The sequence below is a fragment of the Tachypleus tridentatus genome, chromosome 3 (genome assembly GCF_004210375.1).
Source record: "Tachypleus tridentatus isolate NWPU-2018 chromosome 3, ASM421037v1, whole genome shotgun sequence".
Classification (NCBI taxonomy): domain Eukaryota; kingdom Metazoa; phylum Arthropoda; class Merostomata; order Xiphosura; family Limulidae; genus Tachypleus; species Tachypleus tridentatus.
The window spans coordinates 69,557,380-69,579,752 of NC_134827.1; the positions used below are offsets into that span (position 1 = coordinate 69,557,380).

General features: G+C 32.9%; 1 protein-coding gene across 6 annotated transcripts in view; it reads left to right on the top strand.

Annotated features, from left to right (window-relative positions):
* Nucleotides 1-22,373, top strand: part of LOC143247096 (laminin subunit beta-1-like) — a 146,278-nt gene that overhangs the window by 23,050 nt on the left and 100,855 nt on the right. For 3 of the 6 annotated variants that reach the window (XR_013026369.1, XM_076494551.1, XM_076494550.1), the window contains exons 2-8: nucleotides 1,972-2,058; nucleotides 5,228-5,905; nucleotides 13,590-13,851; nucleotides 15,624-15,798; nucleotides 18,687-18,815; nucleotides 19,420-19,683; nucleotides 20,405-20,525. Coding sequence is in view for 5 of the 6 variants with exons in the window: in XM_076494551.1 (XP_076350666.1) it covers nucleotides 1,972-2,058; nucleotides 5,228-5,905; nucleotides 13,590-13,851; nucleotides 15,624-15,798; nucleotides 18,687-18,815; nucleotides 19,420-19,683; nucleotides 20,405-20,525 (1,716 nt within the window). In the remaining variant the exon portion in view is untranslated. The remainder of the gene's footprint in view (nucleotides 1-1,971; nucleotides 2,059-5,227; nucleotides 5,906-13,589; nucleotides 13,852-15,623; nucleotides 15,799-18,686; nucleotides 18,816-19,419; nucleotides 19,684-20,404; nucleotides 20,526-22,373) is intronic. The other 3 variants (XM_076494552.1, XM_076494553.1, XM_076494556.1) reach the window with 3 other exon arrangements.

Genomic DNA, 22,373 nt, shown 5'->3' on the forward strand with positions numbered 1-22,373 from the left:
CCTTGACGCTCATCTTGGTAAATTCAAGGAGAACATGGGAGCACACTCAGAGGAGCAAGGCGAGCGCTTCCATCAAGATATACTGGACTTTGAACGCCGCTACCAAGGAGCGTATAGCGAAAACATAATGGGAGACTATTTTGGGGCTAATACGTCAAAGTGATTTACATTACAGTCGCAAATCTCGAAAAACTACTCACTTCTAAACATTTTTATATAACTTTAGTATAGATAATTGTAAATCTTGATTCATATGTTGTTTTATTCAGACCTTATGTAGATGAAAATGTGCAAATTTGACCGTTTTTACATAGAAAGTAGGTTAATTTCTAAATTTCATTATCCAGGTCACAAAAGCAAAGTTTGAAGGGAATAATGGCCATTTTCTGTACTTTTACAACATAAGGAATTGAGAAATAATACATAGTGTCCAGGAACAAAGTTCGTGTTACATAGTGTTATGTATCTATCTATTAATTGTTTAAACTATAATACATATATGTGTTTGTATGTATACGTGTGTGTAAGTGGGTGTATCTATGTATGAGTGTGTTTGTCTACACACACACATACCCACTTGTTTCAAATGTTTATAAGTGTTTTTATACATGTTCATTTGTTACATTGTCACGCGACCTTCCATTTAGAATGTTTTCGTTTACGGATTTACTTCAATTACTGATACCTGAAGAAGGGGAGTGCTCAAATCGTTCTACTGACAATATGTTCAACAACCACTGCTCGTAATTTCCTACACAGTTTTATATCATCTAGTGTAGAGCCAAATGCGTAAACTTTATCATGAAAGTAAAAATATCGATTCAGTTTTAAATTATTTTGTATATTAAACTATTTTGTGTTAAGTCACTAACGTATTTGATAAAACAACAAACCTCTTTAATCAACGGAAACTCCAAATTAAGAAATCAAGAATTTTTTTTTTTTTTTTTCCCCAGTTTCGTTCTCTTTACATTTCATTTTACACTTTCAGTGCATAGACTGTAACAGCAATATTAGGTTATACTTTTGTTGCTGTGACAAGAAGTGAAAGTCATTGTTGGAATTTTGTATTGCCAAAACGCACTGGCTTTTTTATATATTAAATGTTGTTAATATAAGTAATTTTTTACCAATAATTGCCCTTTGAATACGTCACGAATTTATTTCATGAGTACTCTTTATTTTGATTGACTTACAAAAGAATGTACCGACTTTGCCCTGACTGCACTTTTATACGTCTTTGTTAGTTAAGCTTTATTGCGTAAAATTTATTTATTTCAGTTAGCTACGAAACATTAGTTATGGGACACTATTGAGTGGGGGTACTTTCTCCACCATTTCTGACATTTATATACGATAGTCATGTATATAACTTATAGTTTTTAATAGTTTCTTTTTGAATAACTTTGCATAAGTGCTTAGATAATAATTTAAGCCTAGGCTAAATTACCTGAGCATTTCAAACCTGCACAACTGTTTTACATTTATAAATTAAAGTTGAAAACATCGTTTACTACAGTGAAAATAGCCAACTAATGACTTGTTAATTTAGTCACTTGAAAAGTTGTTTATAATCTAATTTGTATTCGTATAACTAGTTTTGTAGCTATAGTTTTACAAAATATCAGATGAAAATAATTCAACATCTAGTCCACTTACATCAATAGTTTATTTCCTCTTTTAATGTTACTACAACCGGTACACGTAAAACCTCGAAAAACTGTTGTAACTTGTATTACTAGTTCTAGCACTAGTTGTAGGTCTAAGTTTTCAGTCCCTGTTAACTCTAATGTACTGCACAACCAAAAATCAACTTGTATATTTAATATTATCATCAACAATAACTCGCAGATTCTCTTACAGACATGTAAATTTCTACATCAACAATATACATAGATTATAATAATAGTTTTACTGTTGGTAGGTTCGACTTATTTTTTACATATTTTTTGTCTTGTTTTCATTATTTAGAGTTTGCAAGCAAACAGCAGACAGGGCGTGACAAGTATACACACCGTTCCTACCAGAGAAACAATGAGAAATTTATTATTGATGACGGTAGGAAGATTTACTACTCATTAAAATAAGTTGACTAAGTTACAGTAAATAAATTTGATAATTAGAAATGCATTACGTTTAACGTTTCTCGGTTCTGTTCTAGTTTAACAAATAGACTAAAATCAATCGTTCACACGATTCAAAGAGATTTAATTAAAGTATAATGATAAAATATAAAATTCTTACACAATCTCACTTATGAAAAAATGTTTAAAAAAGTAAAATACTAACATGAAGAACATACTTCAGTGTTCGGCATGAGGAAAGAACACATACTGTGGTAAGTATACAGTATCATCTCTGTTTTTCAAGGTAAATGTTGTGATGGGGTATACGTAACACTTTCAGTTTCTTAATGGAACACAGTTTTGTTTGTTTGTTTTGAAATTTCGCACAAAGCTACTCGAGGGCTATCTGTGCTAGCTGTCCCTAATTTAGCAGTGTAAGACTAGAGGGAAGGCAGCTAGTCATCACCACCCACCGCCAACTCTTTGGCTACTCTTTTACCAACGAAAAGTGGGATTGACCGTAACTTTATAACGCCCCCACGGCTGGGAGGGCGAGCATGTTTGGCGCGACCGGGATGCGAATCCGCGACCCTCAGCTTAAAATGTCATCATCACCCGGTATTCCCAGATGGTCACCCTCCCAAGTACTAACCGGGCCCGACGTAGCTTAGCTTCGGTGATCGGAACACAGTTGAATCGTGATAGAATAGTTCACGTTAACTGTTCACTGCCATGAAGAAACGTATTTTATAATGGGTTCGGTGTACTGGTGGAACATTTTTGAGTCTTTAGTGTCTCAGTGGAACGTACTTCCGTGAAGGTGAGTATGCGGTGCTGTGCGTCAAGTAAAATAAATTCAAGGTGCTTTTCTTAAGCTGTTAAGATATTCAACTTATCGGAATACGTGACATTTATAATTGTTTAACATGTATGGATGTCGCCAGGAGGAGGAGGGGGAAGAGTTCGTATTAGAAAGCAGTAGCACATTTGAGCTTAAGCTGTGATTCAGTCAGTAGCAGTGTAGTACATTGTACACAACACGGTTGGTACCGTACTGAAGCAGTCAAACATCATAACACCTAGTTCAGCTGTTTTACTGTGAGTAATTTAATACGACTTTCTTCCCTCCTGGCGACGCTCATTTCAAATGTGTTTATTGTATTGTATCATGAAATGTTTAACTAACAAAGAGCTTAGCGGTGATTGTTTGACACTCTGAACGACATCTTCTAGAACTATGTCAAGTATAATAATCTTCTTTGTACGCTAAAAATGGTCACAAAGAGCATTAACTTAACGTATATAACAAGTTATATCAGAAGATCTGATAAAACTTCTACAATAAGAGCTACAGTTAGTAATTATTACTCATAACTGTGATGGATAGGAAAGTTACAAAGAACTTCTATGACCACTGTACCTTAGTTCCTCAATTGGATGCTAGCAGTGTTTTCGACCCTTAATTGTCATGATGAAAATCGCAAATAAAATAATGATGAACTTTTCTGGCTATTTATAAATTGAACTATCCTTATCGTTATGGTTATTTTGTTTTGTTTTTTTCATGTATAAGAAATGAACAAAATAAACTTTTGTTGATTACATCATAAGAAAAATGTGTTCGTTTTGAACTTGATGTAAACCATTCGAAGACGATCAAACCGGCCATATTTTTCAAATAACGAATTATTTTCGTGCAAATTGTTAAAACCCCTTACCGTCAGTGACTTTTTCAATATCAGCAGGAAAGAAACCCGCGGATAAGAAAAGAAAAGATCTTCTAATGGGACAAACGACCTCTTAAGGGCTGTGAACTAAACTAAATATTTTCATATTACATTCTGTATCTACATTTTAGGGGTCATTAAATTTGATTCATATCTCATTTCTCTAAACCTTCGACTTCTTTTCTTTTTGCCCTTTTTTGGGCCAGCGGTAAGTTTCAGGATTATTGTGCAAATATTCGGGGCTCAGTTCCCTTAGTGAACAGAACGAAATAAATCCGTTGTGTAGTTTCGTCCTACAAATTCGAACAAGAACCTTTTCTTTCTTTTCATTATTATTCACTCTTTTTTATTGTGTCCGATAGTTTCAATAATGTTAATGAAGTCATAAATAATTACATGTAGCTTAGATATTAGTTTATTTGATAAGCTCATTTTTCATTTCACTGAGATGAACGTAATTGTTAACATTAAAAGTAATAGAATTTGCCCACTGCAAGGAATCAAATCCCAGATTTTAGCGTTGTAAGCATATAAATGTACCGCTGACTCACTGGAAGACAAAATTGCACAGGATTTCCACTTTCTTGAAAGAATTTGGATCGTTTTGAATTTCGCGCAAAGCTACACGAGGGCTATCTGCAATAGCCGTCCCTAATTTCGCAGTGTAAGACTAGAAGGAAGGCAGCTAGTCATCACCACCCACCGCCAACTCTTAGGCTACTCTTTTACCAACGAATAATGGGATTGAACGTCACATTATAACGGCTGAAAGGGTGAGCATGTTTGGTGTGACGAGAATTCGAATCCGTGATCCTCAGATTACGAGTCGAGTGCTTTAACCACCTGGGAGTCTGGGTGTATTAAACACTGTGACTATAGGAGGATTTCATTTTACTCAAATTGTAATAGCTGGTAAAGAAAAATGAATTGGAAGTTCATTTCACTGAAATCATCTTTAAAAAAAAAAGAAAACTAAATAGAATTTTTATTTTGTTGAAAGTGTCTTATTTTATGTAAACCAATCAAAATTATAATTTTTCTGAAACAGGTTTAGTTATGAATAAACAAAAAGACAGAATCTTATTTATAATGAGATCTAGCTGATCAAAAGAATAATATTCGGAAAGTTAGTTTTTACTGAAATAAGAATTAAAGGCTCCTAGCAACTGTCTAAGATAGCATTAACATATTCATGGAAATTAATCCTTTTGTGAGTTTTGTCCATCGTATAAAATAATCGGTGAAAGGTGTCACAAATTTTTATTAACTTGTAATTTTATGTTACCTCAATATTTTAACACACTTATAACTGCATCTATGATTCTTTGTATGTTAGGATCTTATCTTCCTTTTTTGATTTTGGGGTACTTTTAACCAACTGGGCAGGAGAAGGGCAAACTTAACCGTACTATAGTTTCAGGTATGTTCTTATAGAAACACCTGCTACTACAGCTGTCGGAGATGCCAAAGATGTCTTAAGTGGCACGCCCCCTGTATACCAATACTCTTACTTTGACCGTTTGAAACACGCCACTTCAACCAAGTCACCTTTTCACTGGAGCCACAGTAACACAAGAACTCGACATGGCCGTAGTAAGAAAGTTTCTGTGAGCGGATTATTTAGAAGAACAGACAGTAGTGGTTCAAGTAATATTGACCAGTTGCTTCCAGATGCAATTTCTAAAGGATTCACAGACGGGCATACTCATGGTAAGACTCACGTTAATAGGTATGTTTTTCACAACAGAAACGTATCAAGTGAAAAAGATTTATCAGAAAACTCTAGAAAAGAATATAGAAAAGAAGAAAAAACATCTTCCGTTTATCACAGAAGTGGTTCTTCTTTCGGAATTTCGCGCAATAACACAGATTATGAAAGGTTCAATGGAAGCTCAAGAGTTTCTAGGATTTACCACAAGCACTCTTTTGGTGGTAGAATTATGGGACTGGATAGTAGTTCCTCATCTAGGATCTCCAGCCACTCAACTCATTCTTCAATAGGACCATCAAGATTTCCGAATACCTCATCTGTGTCAAGAAATTCTGATTTTCACAGTGTAAAATATGATGAGCGCAGAAGAGATGAATCTCATGAAAATCTTCATCCGTTTGGTAGGATCGTGTTTTTGTGCTTTTTAAAATATTTTTAATTTTACAGTAATCTATGTTAAATGTAAATGAATTTGAACTAGATATGTTCAGAACACGTTACCATTACTTTTGTTCAATGTAACTGCTTTTATTTTTAGGTATTGTAGTATATAAAGGATTGAATCAATAGACTAAGAGAAAAATATAACGTACATCTTGTTCTTTCAATATATACTGTCACTTAAATTTAAGCTAGGTTGTCTGTACAAAGGGTTGCTTTAAATAGGCTTAAAGAACAGTTAACCATGTATGCTCTGTTTTTCTAGTCTTTGCTTTTACTCGATTTTAAACTAGGTAAAGTATACAAAGGAGTTAATTAATAGGCGTAGAGGAGAATAAAACCGGATGTCTTGTTTTTCCAATATCGGCTGTAATTTAGGTTCAAACTATGTAATAAAATATTATTTTAAATGGAACTATGTGCTGTAAGAAAATGTAAAGTGTTCTTTCGACTTTTTTAGTTTTTTCCGTTACATTTTCCGATTTTTAACATGACAAGTGTACACTAAAAAGAAAAGCTAAATTAAATAGCAAGATTGGAAAATGTTGTGATAATTAAAATTTGTTTGTATTTGCTAGTAAACATATGATTTTCATCAGGATCATTTTTACACCTTCTAAATTATGTGTACCTGGCAAATATTTTTATCAATTGGAACACAGCTATTTTAATGTTTCAAATGTTCAGTGCTGTGTTTAGTAGCCTTGCAACTCCCCGAGGGGAGGCATTCAAAATCAAGGGACGATGGAGCTGCCTTCAAAGTTCTGTAATTACAATCAATATAGTACTATAACTTTTAATACAGTATGAATTTCTTCACCACATTTTGAAGATTATCAATGAACATTACAAGGCTTTCGTACAAAATATTAGTTTTATGTCAAGTTTTATGATTTTTTAAAGTAATGATTTACTTGTGCATTTTTCCATTTCGAATGCTAACTGTCCAACATCCAGAATAATTTTGAGCTAGGGGAAAAAAATACTTTTATGTAGCAGAAAATTGTGAAATTTTGCGTGTGAAAGCTTTGCAACCTCTTGATAATCTCCAAATAATTGTCAAACGTTTTTATATAGAACGCCCATGCGTAAAATTTTGTTTGTTTCTGAATTTCGCGCAAAGCTACACGAGGGCTATCTGCGCTAGCCGTCCCTAATTTAGCAATGTAAGACTAGAGGGAAGGCAGGTAGTCATCACCACCCACTCACTGCCAACTCTTGGGCTACTCTTTTACTAACGAATAGTGAGATTGACCTTACATTATAATGCCCCAACGACTGAAAGGGCGAGCATGTTTGATGTGACGGGGATTCGAACTCACGACCCTCAGATTATTAGTCGAGTGCCTTAACCACCTGGCCATACCGGGTCTCCATGCATAGAAAGGTGTATGAATATATAATCTCATTCTGCTGGTGTTATTTTTACAGTGGCAGGTTGTTACAAAATTAAAAGAAACATTGCGAAGAAAAAAAAAGAAACAACAGCTGCAATGTTATTCAAATAAACAACAACAAATAAAACACAACAGAATATAAAGTATTTTTGCATGTGCAGTATGTACCTTCCCCCGTAATTGAATATTTACAATTTTATTTTGGGGTGACAGGTAATTTGGTTATTGGAGACAGCTGTAAAAACTGTAAAACTAGTTGAATGTTTAAACTATCTTAGCTTTGGCAAAATATTAACTATTTTTTACTGTCTATCAAAATTTGCTGTGCATATTGGAGAAACTTAATAAAGTAATAGCCCTAAAGAAGCAGCAAAGGCAAAACGTTGGCCAAACTAAAAGTTTTCTTTTAATTATCTGGAGTGTAAAGTTCGCTTTATTTTCTAACTTTATTATCAAAATATTATTAACTATAATATAAAACATTAGCTAGTTCTTTTCCATTGTTTAAAACGAAAACAAAGAAAACGCCTGTATTCTGTCACAAACACACATACTAAATAGAAAAAAAAAATTGTACTCATATACATTTATAACACAGGTTTTAGCATTTCCGTCCAAATTAATGAGTAGCATAATATGACGTTTTCATTTTCTTGTTATGAATTTTGCTCTGCAACCACTTAAGCATTCGTTACTTTGTACTATAGGGCAGCACCGTTATATTATGGTTGCAGTAATTTGATTTATTAAACAGTCGCTACAATCAATCATAAAGAACGATTCAAATAAATAGCCTTATAGTAAATTCAGTGCTCTTCTCTGTAGAGTTTGTTCGTTTGTTTTCAACAAATGTATGTTACAAAATTGTGAATGTTCTTTATACCTTCCTATAGTAAGAATTCTAAGCTATTTACTGTCCACGTGACTTTATGCGTATGCATAAAGAGATTTTACGTTAACTCTGCTTTCCCACTATATATAATTCATAGTATGTTGACAGTCATGTTGTTAAATTTCCTGCATACTCTGAACTTGATCTATCCTGGCCAAAAGTATGTTCCAAATCTCGAGGAAGATGAGGATTGTTAAATTTCCTCTTCATAAATTCTCACTTGTGGGGTTGAAGGGGAACAACAGTTCCTGAACAGTCTAGTCGGGTTGGTTGGTTGGTTGATTTGGTGTTTTATGGCACAAAGCAGCTAGGCTATCAGCAGTTCAATACCGGTATATTGGGTTAAAAGGATGCAGGGGTGCTGTCAAATGATTCTCTCTCCCACCCCACCTGATCACCAGGTGTAAATTAGGAACGGTTGCTTCCGAACCTTGAGATATCTGATATACCCCAGTTGGGAAGTGAAGGCAAATATAAAGTTTTTTCATTCTTTTCTTTCAAACTAAGTGACTACTACGTTTAGTTATTGTTTGTTTATTCCCTCTTCACGAATTCTGACGTCAGTGTAACTCACTGGTGTATATGTTTTTATAATATCAAAAGTTTTAAAACTTCTTTTAGACTCTAAAATTTAGAGGCTTTATTTATGTAGTCCGCTTATAGTCAATGGATTTACAGAACTATAGAGATAGTTAATGGCAGCAGTACTAGGAGCAATGCAGTTTTTGTGGTACATTATGGATCTACGATGTAAGTAAAGATGGGCCTGAGGAGGATAAGTATGAAACGTTAGTAAGGTAATTTAAGGAAAGGGATAATAGCTTCCATTTTTTCAGGGATATTGCTATGAGTAAACTTTGGGAATGAGATACTACAATTGAATGCTAGGCTTTGATCAATGTGGGGATGATTAGATAGGCTAGCTGGATTTTTGGAATAATTGTAATGTGAAAGTTAGGTGTAAACCATCCATTCCAAAAAATATTAAATAAGGCAGGGGCTAGCACTTTAGCAAGAGCTACTAACTCGCCCATAATGTAGGGCTAGACAGAGGTGAGGGCAATGATATTAATACAATAGTAAATATAATTGACAGGAAAACATGTATACAACAGGCATAAAACATAAACATATTTTAAAATATATGATTAATTGTTATGATTGTAATGCAAGGAGTATTAGAAATTGATAAGTTCAAAACAGTTTTGGAATCTGAGGGTTTTGATATTATGGGTATCACTGAGACTTGATTGGATTTAAACAATTTTGGTGTTTTTTTTTTTTTTTAAATACCAGGATACAGAGTGTTTGGTAGAGATAGAGTATTGGAAAAATGGGGGATGTAGTAGCTTTATATGTGAGGAGTTTAATAGCATATTAAAGGTTGTGTCAGTTTCAGTTAATCTTAAACCTTTCTCTGAAGAGAAGAAGGATCAAAGGGGATTTGATTGAAGTGTTCAAGATTATAAAGGGTATTGAAAAATAGATCCATCAAACTTTTTTGTATTTAGCAGTGAAAACAATAGGACAATAGGTTATTGTTCAGATTTTGGCATATAGAAATCGTCTGCAGTTTAGAGCATATTCCTTTTCAAACAGGGTGTTTGGATTTTGGAATGAGCTGTCTTTTGGTTATAATTGGGAGCTGGATGGGACATTCCTAATAAGCTAGTGAGCTCCTTTTTTGTTGCTATAAAGTTTAAGTTAACATATTGAAGGTTTCTAATACTAGAAATGAACAACCTTGAAACTTCAAGTTTGTTATTTTCCTTTGTTTGAACACAATTGTTTTGCTTTAGAATTTCTTCAGGAGCATTCAACTAAAAGACAAACTGATAGAACAAACCTTCAAGTGACCCATTGACTAGAGAAAAGTAGCCAAAAGCAAAATTGGCCTTCCTATTCAACTTGTTGATGTGCTTCTTTTCTGGAAGAATATCCCACCTGAACTGATATGGCCCTCTCAAATCATTGCAAATGTTTAGAGCCATGTTTAAGTGTATATAGTTGTAACTGTTGGATCATTATTCACCAGCTATTTGCAACTCTGTTTAAAGAATGGCAGATTGCAGCTTTTGTCTTTTTCCTTTACATTCCATTCAGGTTGTCTTTTCTAGGCCTTTCATCATATCCCCGTCTTTCGACTGGAGGGAGTTTAGCATGCTTTTCTGTCATTTCTTTTGCTTCATGTGTTTTCTGTCAAATGGTTTAGTTTCTGCTTTTCTTAACCATCCATTTGTCATCCATATTTTTAGCTTTAGACAGATGATTGACTTTTTCTCACTCTTTATTTGTCTACCTAGTTGGTTATATCTCTTGGATAGCTCATTCATAACTCCATTTTCCATTTTATGCTTACACAGTGTTTAATACATCTTTAGAAGGTACATTTTGCCATATCTTGTAACATTGCAAACCTGGGTATCTATATACATACTCCTGTTCTTTTATATCTAATGCTAGAGACATCTTTCTTCTTTAACAATAAAACTCAATTCCTTGTGGCACATTTACATGTAATACCTCCACTGAGACCTTATTACTCAGTAGTATTATGCCAGATAATTTCCCTTTCTTCTCCTACTCTTGGTTACCTTCAATTTTGGCTCAGTTTTGAGTGTAGTTCCTGTTTTTATCCTACCTCACACAATTTTGCATTTCTTTACAGATGTTTTACTCAAGTGTTAGGAAAATATGGTCACATTAGTTCCTCATCACCTCCAGAATTAAAAGTTGCATCAGTATTTTAGAACTATGGCTAGTTCAGCATGTTTGTCAAGAGTTCCTATCCTTGCTATGCCACCACTGTGTTTTAGTTTGGTCATTCTACAGTGATTAAAGGACCCTTTGCTATTCAACTTTACAAAGGTTATGCTAGCAGATTTGTCATCATATGGTAATTGCATTTATAATGGTAAATCATCTTCCACTTTACAAATCACCAGTTCCAGACTCTGCTTCTATAGCAGTAGATGCTTGGAGCCAATTTTGTATATATTTTTTTCTTTCTGTATGCCTACCCTCCCTCTGTCTTTCTTTTGGATACTGGCTAAGTTTTAACTCATTGAATTGTTGGATTCTTCTTACTGTCCACAGTAACTAGCTCAATTGTAGTTTCCACTATTGCATTGTAGACAAAGGGATCTTATTCAATTACCTCTGAAAACATCCACATAAGCCTCATACTCCATCTTTTACAGTGGTCTTAATTATTTGTAGCTTCACAGTTGGCTGCTTTGTAATTTCTTATTAGAGAATATAGTTCCTATTTTCAAACAGATCAAGTGGTGTCGTGTCTTTGCAAACATTCTTCTCTGACCATCTGTTGCTGTATTGCACAAAAATAATCTTTTGGTGTAGATCAATTTAAGTTGTTTATATTTTATGATAAATTTCATTCTGTGAATTTTGCTCCAACCACATCAAACAAAGTGGCTGGTGCAACTGAGCCAAACATCTCCTTCAGAGTGAATTTCAGGTTATATCTCATCAAATTCACTAGTTGAAAATGTCTGACTTCCCTGTCTCAATATCTTTTTGAGGATATTTCCTGGACAAGTATTGAGAGGAATACAAATAGTTTCTTTCCTTTTCCTTTTCTTCAGCTTTGGGATTACATTTGTCATTTGTGTTGTTTTCCAAAGTAGGTGGAATCCATAGCAGATGAGTTATTCTCTAATGTATACTTATTTAATGCTGTGTTGTGTACATGGACCTAAGTATATTCTATTCTGTACAAGACTACATTTTTCTTATTTCGTAGGTGTATGGGATTGTGAAATGTTTTGGGGAAAACAACTAAAAAACAAAATTGTGTAGTATTATTTTTTCATAAGATTCTGGTAGGACTTGTGCATTCATTAACCCATGTGCCTGTTCTCGGGCTTCATGATAGGGGTAATGCCTTCTGGGAATTTTTAGAGATTGCCACCTGGTGATTAATGATGTCTCTGTGAGTACCCTTCCTACAAGCATATGCATATCCTTGCATGGCCTTAAGGATATGTAAGATCATCCATGTTATTTATTACTATTTTCTCTTTTATTTTTTATCTTTCCATTGCACTATTTTTCAAGTTTTTGAGTATAATTCCTGGGTCTTTATTTGATTCTTCCTAAGTACTTGTAACTACTAATATGGCCATTGATTGGAGAATGCCCTCATAATATTTGACTAGACTTATCATCTCAGAAAATTATCCTATAGGAACATCTCACTGTGTTCCTTCTTCCTGTTTATGTTGTCTCCGCTGTTCCAATCACTGGCTTCACATGCACAATTAACTCTCACTTTCATAACTGGCCAAAGAATAAATTGCTGAAAAGAATTTCTTATTTCTTGATATCCTAAGGTTCAGTCTTTCTACTCAGCTTATTTCATCTCATACAGTCAGTTCTTTAAATCTTTCTGGTTCTGGATTCTGCTGTTTCTGTTTAACTTCATTTCTTTTTGCAGTCTAGATTATTTTCATCTTGCACTATAACTACAGATTTATAATGTTTTCTTGATCATATTCTCTCACCTGCTTCCACTTCAGTGTTTAGTGTGGATATTCAGAACTAAAGTGTTTCTGATTTAAAATATTCAATTTTAGAATTAAAATGAACTTTAAAGAAATATATTCCTATGAAATTTTGCTCCACTCACCACTCTATACCTGGGCTATAGTTAGTTCTCATTATTATTAAAACATCAGAAAAATATGAATTATGGTGGAAAAGTTAGCTTATGTAAGATCTCCTGATGCATGCAGAGTGAGTCACCTGCAAATTGTAAGGTGGGAGGGTGGACAATTTTGGGTAAATGGTGCATGCTTTATGATGAGAGCATACTTAGCAAAGAAAGCCTAGAGTATTTCAGAGTTAATTACCCATTTGAAATTGATTTTAGTTTAAAAAATGTAACACTTTGTGAATTTTTTGCTTATTTGAATTAACTGCATTTTTTTTAATTAACAAACTTTTGATATTGCATATTCTACAACATTCATTTATATGATGCTGCTTATGATTTGTTAAACTTTGTTTTTTAGTGTGTAGTTTCAACTTCCTTCTATTTGATGGAAGTGTATTTATTATTATAAAGGAACAACAATTGTGATATTGACATTCTTAATTATTTGGTAACCATAACTTCTGTGATAATAGGTATATTTAATTTTTTGAAACCATTATATAAAAATATTATAAGAATCCATGTTGTTTACACATAAAATTGAATATTCTACTTTAAAACTGTTCTTTTTTCATGTAATATTCTTGTGAGCTGTACTTGTTGGAAGAAAGTTTTGTCATTTTCAGGGAAATTCTATTACTAATTGTATGCCTGAATGCTATATATTCTCATTTTCCTAGATTATCAGTTACTAGTAACTACTCGGGGCACATTATCTCCACATGCATGTGATGAATCAAGTTGCTACCCAGCCACAGGGAACCTGCTGATTGGGAGGGTTGACCAGTTAAAGGCTACGTCGACGTGTGGCTTGGAACATATAGAACGTTATTGTATAGTTAGTCATCTTAAGGAGAAAAAAAAATGCTTTTACTGTGATAGTAGGCCTGAACGTCGAAACAATCCTCGTTTATATCATGGAATAGAGAATGTTGTTTCTAGGTAAACCCAAACTCATTTATAACATTTGATTTTATTTAAAGTTACAATTATCTGTTTTTCTTTTCATTTTGTAAAAACAAAGCATAACTAACCTAATAAAAGAAAAAGACTAACTTTGAAACTACAATTAGTTTACTCATATAATGTCCAGTATTAACAAAATCAATACAACATTTAAATCATAGTATAGATATTATGTGTTTTAGCCACATTTGCTTAGGCTATTATCAGGAAAATAGTTTGAAATTGGATTTAACCAAACCAATAAAAATTTATTGAATCACTGTCACTAACTAAGCAATATCATGATATTTACTGTTCATATATTTAATTATAAAAATTCAGTGGTTTTGATAATTCTATTCTTGTAATGTATTTTATTGATAGATGGATCCTTTTGAGCTATTTGATAAAAGTAATGTTAGTTTATTTTTTTATAACTTTTGTTAAAGTTGAATTTCCATATAAGTTGTAAGTTTAATTTGATAAATAAACTATTAAACATAAAATCTATAATTAAATCTTAGCTTAACATCATATAAAACATTTCAGCACAAACTGAGAGGTGTATTCATAACTCAGCTACTTAGCTTTGATTGATAAATGAAGACATAACTCTTCAAGTAACTAAATAGCAGAATAAAAATAATAAATCTTGTTTTTAACACTAATCTGAATCACTAATTTAATACTCATTGAACTCAGTAACTTTTCATTAAATACTTCACTTTGACTCACTGGCTGCTTGTATTTATAACTAATATACACATGACTAGATTGTAACCTCATACTCTTTATCTGACATCTAAATTAAAACATAGAAATAAATAATAAAACTATGCTGATGAAGATCATTCATGGTTTTCACAGTCTCCAACACCAATAGTAGTAGTTTTAGTGGTTTCTCTGAATACATTACTCAATCAACTGATGCAAAAAGCAAGCCACAGGCTATAGTCAATAAATTTGGTCTAGCTTCTTGCTAGAATGGAATAACACCTAGCCATACATCTTTGATTTTAGATATTTCTTTCAGATGTAAACAAATTACAAAGGTCCTGTGTATCACCTCTATCAGGTTGAGAAATTTGTGTCACTATCCTTTTCATTATAAAATTTTGAACATTATTTGGTAATGGAGAAATGGACAAATTCCTTGTCATGCTAGGGTTATGTATTAACTGGCCAACATTTTGATAAACAGGATTAAACCTTATTGACATCATCTAACAAAAACAACAAACTCCATGAGAAGTAACTGGTCAGCACAAACTGTAAGTAGTAATTGCTACTAGCCTACTAACAAAGGAACTGTAGAAGATTTTTACCAAGGGTGGTAGAAATGTTACTTGCATAAACTTCCAGATTTATAATAGTTTTGACAGATCAGTAATAATCTCAAATTAGTCACTGCAGCCAGAGCAAGGCATTGTAATGATAACACAAGCTTTTCAATAAAGTCGTTTTTATTGTTTTCATTTTTGGAGGTAAAATTTTGTAACTGAATTAAAGCATTTACTTTTATACCTTTTTTAACATTTCAAATAACTAAAAAAGCATGGTTTATTTCAGTACATATGATGCATGTTATATTATCGAGGGTTAGAAAAGCAACTACCTGGTATGAAAAGTTTGTTATTCAAAAAGACCTGATTTTTACATTTCTTATTAACCAAGGAAAGAACATGTTAGAATGCTCAGTTTTCATGAAATATTTTCTTGCCAGATCTATTAATTAGGACACAATAATTATTTTGTTACTACTTCAACAGGATAGGGAGAAAATTGACAGAATGGTGGCAAGCTGAAAATGGAGTTCAGAATGTCACAATTCAGCTTGACCTGGAGGCAGAATTTCACTTTACTCATATTATCATGACCTTTAAAACATTTAGACCAGCTGCGATGCTTATCGAGAGGTCAGATGACTTTGGTCGAACATGGAATGTGAGTTGATTACAAATCATGAATTTACTGTGATGATTATTAATAATGGCAGTGAGCAGTTATGCAAGTATATATTATGCAAAACATTCAAGATGCATCTATCTGTATTTTGTAATAGGTTCTTATAAGTGTTTAATATATTTTTACACAGCTCAGTGTATAATGTGTTAGTAATTACTGTAATGATGTAGGTCTTCATTATATTATTTATTTCACTGTGTTATATAATGATGCAAGTCCCCAGTATATTAACTTACACTTTTCACTGTGTATAATGTATTAGTGCATACTGTAATGAGGTAGTCCCCTAGTATATTAAGTTAGCTATTTTACTGTGTATAACATATTAATGTGTAATGTAATAATGTAGGTCCTTAGTGCATTAAGCTACTTATTTCACTGTGTATAATGTATTAGTTTGTGATATAATAGTCTAGGTCTTCAGTAAGTTACTGATTTCATTCTGTGTAATGTATTAGAGTCTTCTATATATGATGTTATCCCCATTATTTTAAGTTACATATTTTTCTGTGTATAATGCATCAGGTATGTTTATGCTTTTGTGTATATGTGGACTAGTATCTCTGACTTGTTGGCCATAAATTCAAACAATAAACAGATAGCATATTATCCACTTGCTTTAAAATAATATATTCAAAACAAGTCAAAAGTATGTACAAAAATGTTTTACACTGTGGAATATCACAGATGAATTTAAAACTAAATAATTGTCTTTTCTTGTCAAAAGTCCATTTAGGTTGATTCAATTACTTTGGAATCCAAGTGAAAAAAATTTACTATTTTTCTCTACTCTTATTCCAGTAGTAGCAGTAAATAATTCACTTACTCTACCAAGTGGATTTACCATATTTCAAACTTTAAATAACTGTGTTCTATTCATCAAAATTCATGCAGATACACAGATGGGTTCAGTTACTTTAGAACACTCTTTGGCAAGAAAACTTATTTTCCTTATCTCTATCAAACTACGAAACTCACTTTGAGTTATTGCCCATTATAGCTAATTACTCACATGTTTCATATTTTCTTTTGCTAATTAATTTTTCTGATCGAACTACACTTTTTTACATTTTTTTTGTACTTCACCTATTGCACTTGTTTGGTCACCTGTATTTGTTTACAGACCACTTTACTTCTCTTTGTCTTCAGGCCAGTTCTTTGTACCCAACATTTTGTTAATGGGAAAAGGATTTGCTCCTTTTTCCAATTCATCTGCTAATCGTTTTCTCTATATGCAATCAAATTTTAATTCTGGTTATATTCAGTGAAGGTGTTGAAAGTTTTGTTTCCTGCACTTATACCTTTAGAAATACCAGACAACATTTTATTCTGGGCTCTTTTTGAATGTGGGGTATCTTCAGTGAGTCGTATCTAATCAGATTTTTCTGTGTCCTTAGCAACCTAGTTGAATTGCCTACTAGAGGTCACTTTGTGGGCTAGCAGGTTGACCTCCACCAGCACCTTTATCTTACCTTATTTGTTTAAACTGTTAGTCTCTTCATTTAGAGGTTTTCCTATCTCATTTAATCTTAACAATTTCTGCTAGATTATCCAAATAGGTGAGTATTTTTATTTGTACCTTTCATGGTACCTTACATTGTTTTCACAGGAAATAGCAACCACTATTTCGTTATAATTACTACCAGTTGCAAGAAGCTTTTAAGAAATGAGATGTTCCATGAAACCACCTAATATGGCATTATGCTAGACTGCCACTCATGGAGTATCATGAATAAACCTAAAGGGGATCCTGCCCATCCCTGCTGATTCTTGGGTTGAATAAATTGGGATCAGTTTGCTATAAAAGTTAAGAAATGTGATTCACCTGTTGAATTGTTTCCAGAGCACTGGTTCACAGGACTCTACAATGTACATTACCCTCAGGTTCTGCTAAGGGAGCTAAGTAGTCCTTACTACAAATGGTTTCCAGTCACTGAGGTGGTGGACAGAAACCTTTTCTCCAGAGTATTAGAATAAATTATTCCATTCTTGGAGAAGAGGGTGAAGTTGGGGGTCATCCTGTTTGGGTTCATGGATGTCTCTCCCAAATTTTAGTAGTAGTGACACCAGCATAAGCAGGAGCCTACTTATAATATTGCTTCAGATTTGATGCTCAGCTATCTGGTTGAGGTGTGTATGGTCCCTGTTTTTGATTAGTATTGGGTTAGTATATTGTTCAAAGAAGGGAGCCCATTATCTCTTCATAATTCCAAACCAGAAATGGTCCCATCTTGGTTCATTGGTTGAACACAGTTGTTCCACATCCTCCCTGTAATTCTGGGGGAATGTGGAAGGCTTCTTTCCCAGTTGGCTGGGGAGTAAGGATAAATGTTTATAATTCCAAACCAGATTAGTTCTGTTCCTTTGGCTGAGTACTGCATAAATGATCCCATCATTCCTAGCCTGGGGTGTTGCTTTTTGGACTTTTTTCAAGTGGAAAAGGTTTGTCTGCATCAATTTTTTTTAAAGTAAGGGTTTGGTCTGGGAAAAAAGATTTTAAACTTTGAAGCAGTATTTAATAAATTGAAATCGTGTGTCACTGAAACTGCATATTTTTATATATGTCTATTATGAATAACAATGTTTTGGTTGCTTGTTGTTTTCTTATAAATAGATGTACCAGTACTGTATTTTGTATTAATGTTTTAGTTATTGTTTTTTTAATAGATGTATTAGTATTGTTTAATATATATACACCAAAATATTTGCTGCTAATTTTTCTTTTCTGTTAGTAGATGTAGCGGTATTTTGTAATGTCTGTATAATAACAATTCTCATGCTAGTTTCTCTTTGCATTAGTAGGTGTTTTAGTGTTCTCTGTTATACATGTAACAACATTTTGCTACTACTTTCCTTTTTGTTAATAGGTATACCAGTATTTTGCCTATAATTGTCATGAAGCATTCCCAGGTGTTCCAACACAGCCAAGATGGAGGATTACTGATGTCATATGTGATTCATATTATTCTCGTGTAGAGCCGTCTACAGGAGGAGAGGTATGCAGGATAAATTTTTAACCCATTGTTTTTGTCTTGAGGAAAAAGTGCATTAAATGTAATTGGAGGGGGGGATAAAATTTAGCTTTCAGTAAAAATAAATTAGCAGAAAGTCTTTCATTTTTAAGTTTTTATGTGTACTAAGTTAATAATGCAAAATAATCTGTAAAATAATAAAAATGAAAATCAGAAATTAATAAAACTTTATATATTTTACAGTATAAACAATTCAGTTAATAAAAGTAACAATAAATCTTTTTTTTTTCCATGATGAAACTTTTAAAGTCTTTCTACAATATTTGTGTCTTACTCTTCAATCAACACAATTAACTTAATGAAAACAACTGTTAGTGACTTAAAACATATGAAAAGTAAATGTATCACTGGAACAAGACCATTTCACAAAAGTTAATGGTGTCTTGTAGGTAACAAACAGTTATGTTGTGATAATGTTTGTGACTTGAGTAACTGTTTTTATTTAAAAAAAAAAAGTTGTAAGTACTGAACAGAAAAAAACAGCTTTAAGACATTTATCATTAAAAAATTGAATGTATGACTGTAGTTTTACTGGTATTCAGTTTGTCCCTCTCTTTCTCCACTCAAGGTAATTTTCAGAGTTCTTCCTCCCCATATCCATGTTGATGACCCCTACAGTCCTGCAGTTCAGAACTTGTTGAAGATGACCAATCTGCGAATAAATTTCACACAGGTTCACACCCTTGGAGACAACCTCCTTGATCCTCGAGAAGAGATCAAAGAGAAATACTACTATGCTATTTATGATATGGTTGTCAGGGGGAGCTGTTCATGCTATGGTCATGCTAGTCGTTGCATAGCAGAAGATGGACAAATGTCAAGGCCTGACATGGTAAGTTTGATAATATAAGTCAACTGCATGTAGAAGATGAAGGGATATCAAAGCCTGATATGGTATGATATGTAATACAAATAATCCTCGTACATTCTTGGTTAGAACATTTTCAACTCTCAAAATTAAGAGGTAAAAGTTTCTTATGACACTTGTTAAAGGGAGCTACTTGTTATAGTCATGCTAATCAGCTCTTGTTAGAGAGAGCTGTGTGTTGTAGTCACATTACTCTGTGTACAGCAGAAGATCGGTAAAATCTGCATACAAAATCATGTTACTATATTTACAGCAGAAAGTTCAAGTAAGCTCACTCAGTTTGTACACAGTTTGAAACATGTTGGACAACTAAAACTTTATATACACTGAAAATAAAAACCCTTTTGAAATAATTACTTTGTCAAAATGTTAGTTATGTACAAACATTCACCTAACAACATTAAAAAGCTTGTAGATATTTACCATAATGAACATTTGGTTGATACTATTTTTTGACAATTTTTCAAGGTAAGTAACACATTTCAATTTTGTGTTTATTACATTTTTTTCCATAAAAGGTGTTTTTTTCGTTTTTGTTTTTTACAGAAAACTTCAAGTGAATGTAAAGTATCAAATAAAATATTATAAAATCTGGAAATTGAGAACTTCTTAATGTAATAAAGCATTTGAAAAGTTAGTTGTACATGGTAGAAAAGTGGGAACAAATTTCTATTCTAATACCTAGGTCTATGGTAAGTGTGAATGTACTCATAATACGAAGGGACGAAACTGTGAACAGTGCGAGAACTTCTATAATGACCTACCTTGGAGACCTGCTGTTGGTTTAGACACCAATGCCTGTAAAAGTGAGTTATTGATATTATTTGTGTATTTTACCATTACAATTGACATTCTAAGTTATTAAATTATTTATTTAACTATTGCTTATTCACAGCTAAGCAGCTTTGCTATGTTTCAGAAGCAGACAACCCACAACATGTATGTTATATGTGGTATACACATAAAAAAAACAAACTAGTAGCAGACCTGTCATTTAGAAAATATCTTATTTTCTGGCATATAGTATGACGTTGACATGCATGTCATATTATTAGTAACTTCATGTAATTCGTCTTGCTTTTTTTTTTAATGTTTACATCCTCTTCTTCACATTCTTATAGACTTGGGAAATGCTGTTTTTGCGGCTTGTGGCAACTTACTCAAAATTCAGAACAAAATTGCTACAACTGTTTGAAAGTTTTGCCAAACCTCTATTAGTTACTATATAACTTTAAAATAATGATTCTTATTCTGTCAGTATCACCACAAACTATTTTACAGAGCTGATTCAGGTAACTGTTAGCTTATCTTGTGACTTAGAACTTTGTTACTGTTTGAAATTGTTTTTTCAGTAAGTAGTCTTGTGATCACTTTTGTTGACATAGCTTTAAAATGGGTCACTTATGTTTTGCAAGAACAGTGTTTCTAAAACACACCTCTCTTCACACTACAGCTATTATATGACTGTCAGGGTTTTTTTCTTTGCCTATCTAAGCATTGGTCTGATTTTTTTCTCACTTTCTCCAGTCTTTTATACCCCATTTAACTGCCTTTGGCAATATTTCTCTTATGATGCTCTTCTCCTGTGTTAATACTCTCTATATCCTGATATGTATATGAGCATCTTATTTAAATATGTTATTACTTTTTCTCTACAAAGTGTCACTAAAAGGTTTCTTAGTGCTACAAATGCTCAGAGATTCTTTGAATGTTCTCCCTGTTACCTATTTTATTTTTGTAAAAAACAAAAATATATACCTGGCATATAGTAGTACCTTATTTACTTAAATTAGTGTTTCTTCTTTACTTTGGTGAACAGTCACCTTCCCACAACTGTCTGCAGGCAGTGAAGGGATATACAAATGTGGGACATTGTGGGCTTGAGAACCCACATCTAGCTCTTGTAATTTCTATTTCTATATCTATTACCACTCTTTTATTTTTTATGTGAGACTGGTGAATGAAGATTAAAACTGATAGACAGTGTATCCTCACTTCCACAGTCACCTTCAAAATCTAGGGTAAATTTTATAATCCCATAGTATAGCTTTTATCCTGGGAACTCTTCAATTACTGCAGCGTTATTTGTTTAATTAATTTTTATTTCAGCTTGTTTTTTAAGTTATAACAAATTAATGTAATTAGTCAGAGGTTTAGATTTGCTATTTTTAATGCCGTCTTTCTTTGTAATTTTGTTTACTTCATCAAAATATATTAATTTTCACTATCCTATATGTGTGTGTGTGTGTATATGCATATATTTTTTTTGAATTGGTAAGCCAATTCATACATGGTATGAATTCCTGGATTATTATTTCAGACACAGAGACAAATTAGATCTCTCCTATACCATCACTGATATCTAGCATTGCACCACAGTGAGTACACAACAGGGTTACAGGCTATTTAATAGAGTGGGAGGAATAGTTTTATATATAAAATTTGAGCTTCACCCTGTTGAAGATGTTAAAGGTTTGGAGATTGTATCAATTTGGGTTTCTATTAGTTGATGTAAAGGGAAGAGGCTTTTTGTGGGAATTTGTTACTAACTACCAAATATATTAATGAAATTTATAAGAAACTTTACAATGAGTTTAAGATTTTGGCTGTTAATAAACTCATAATTATTGATGATTTTAATTTCTGGCATATAG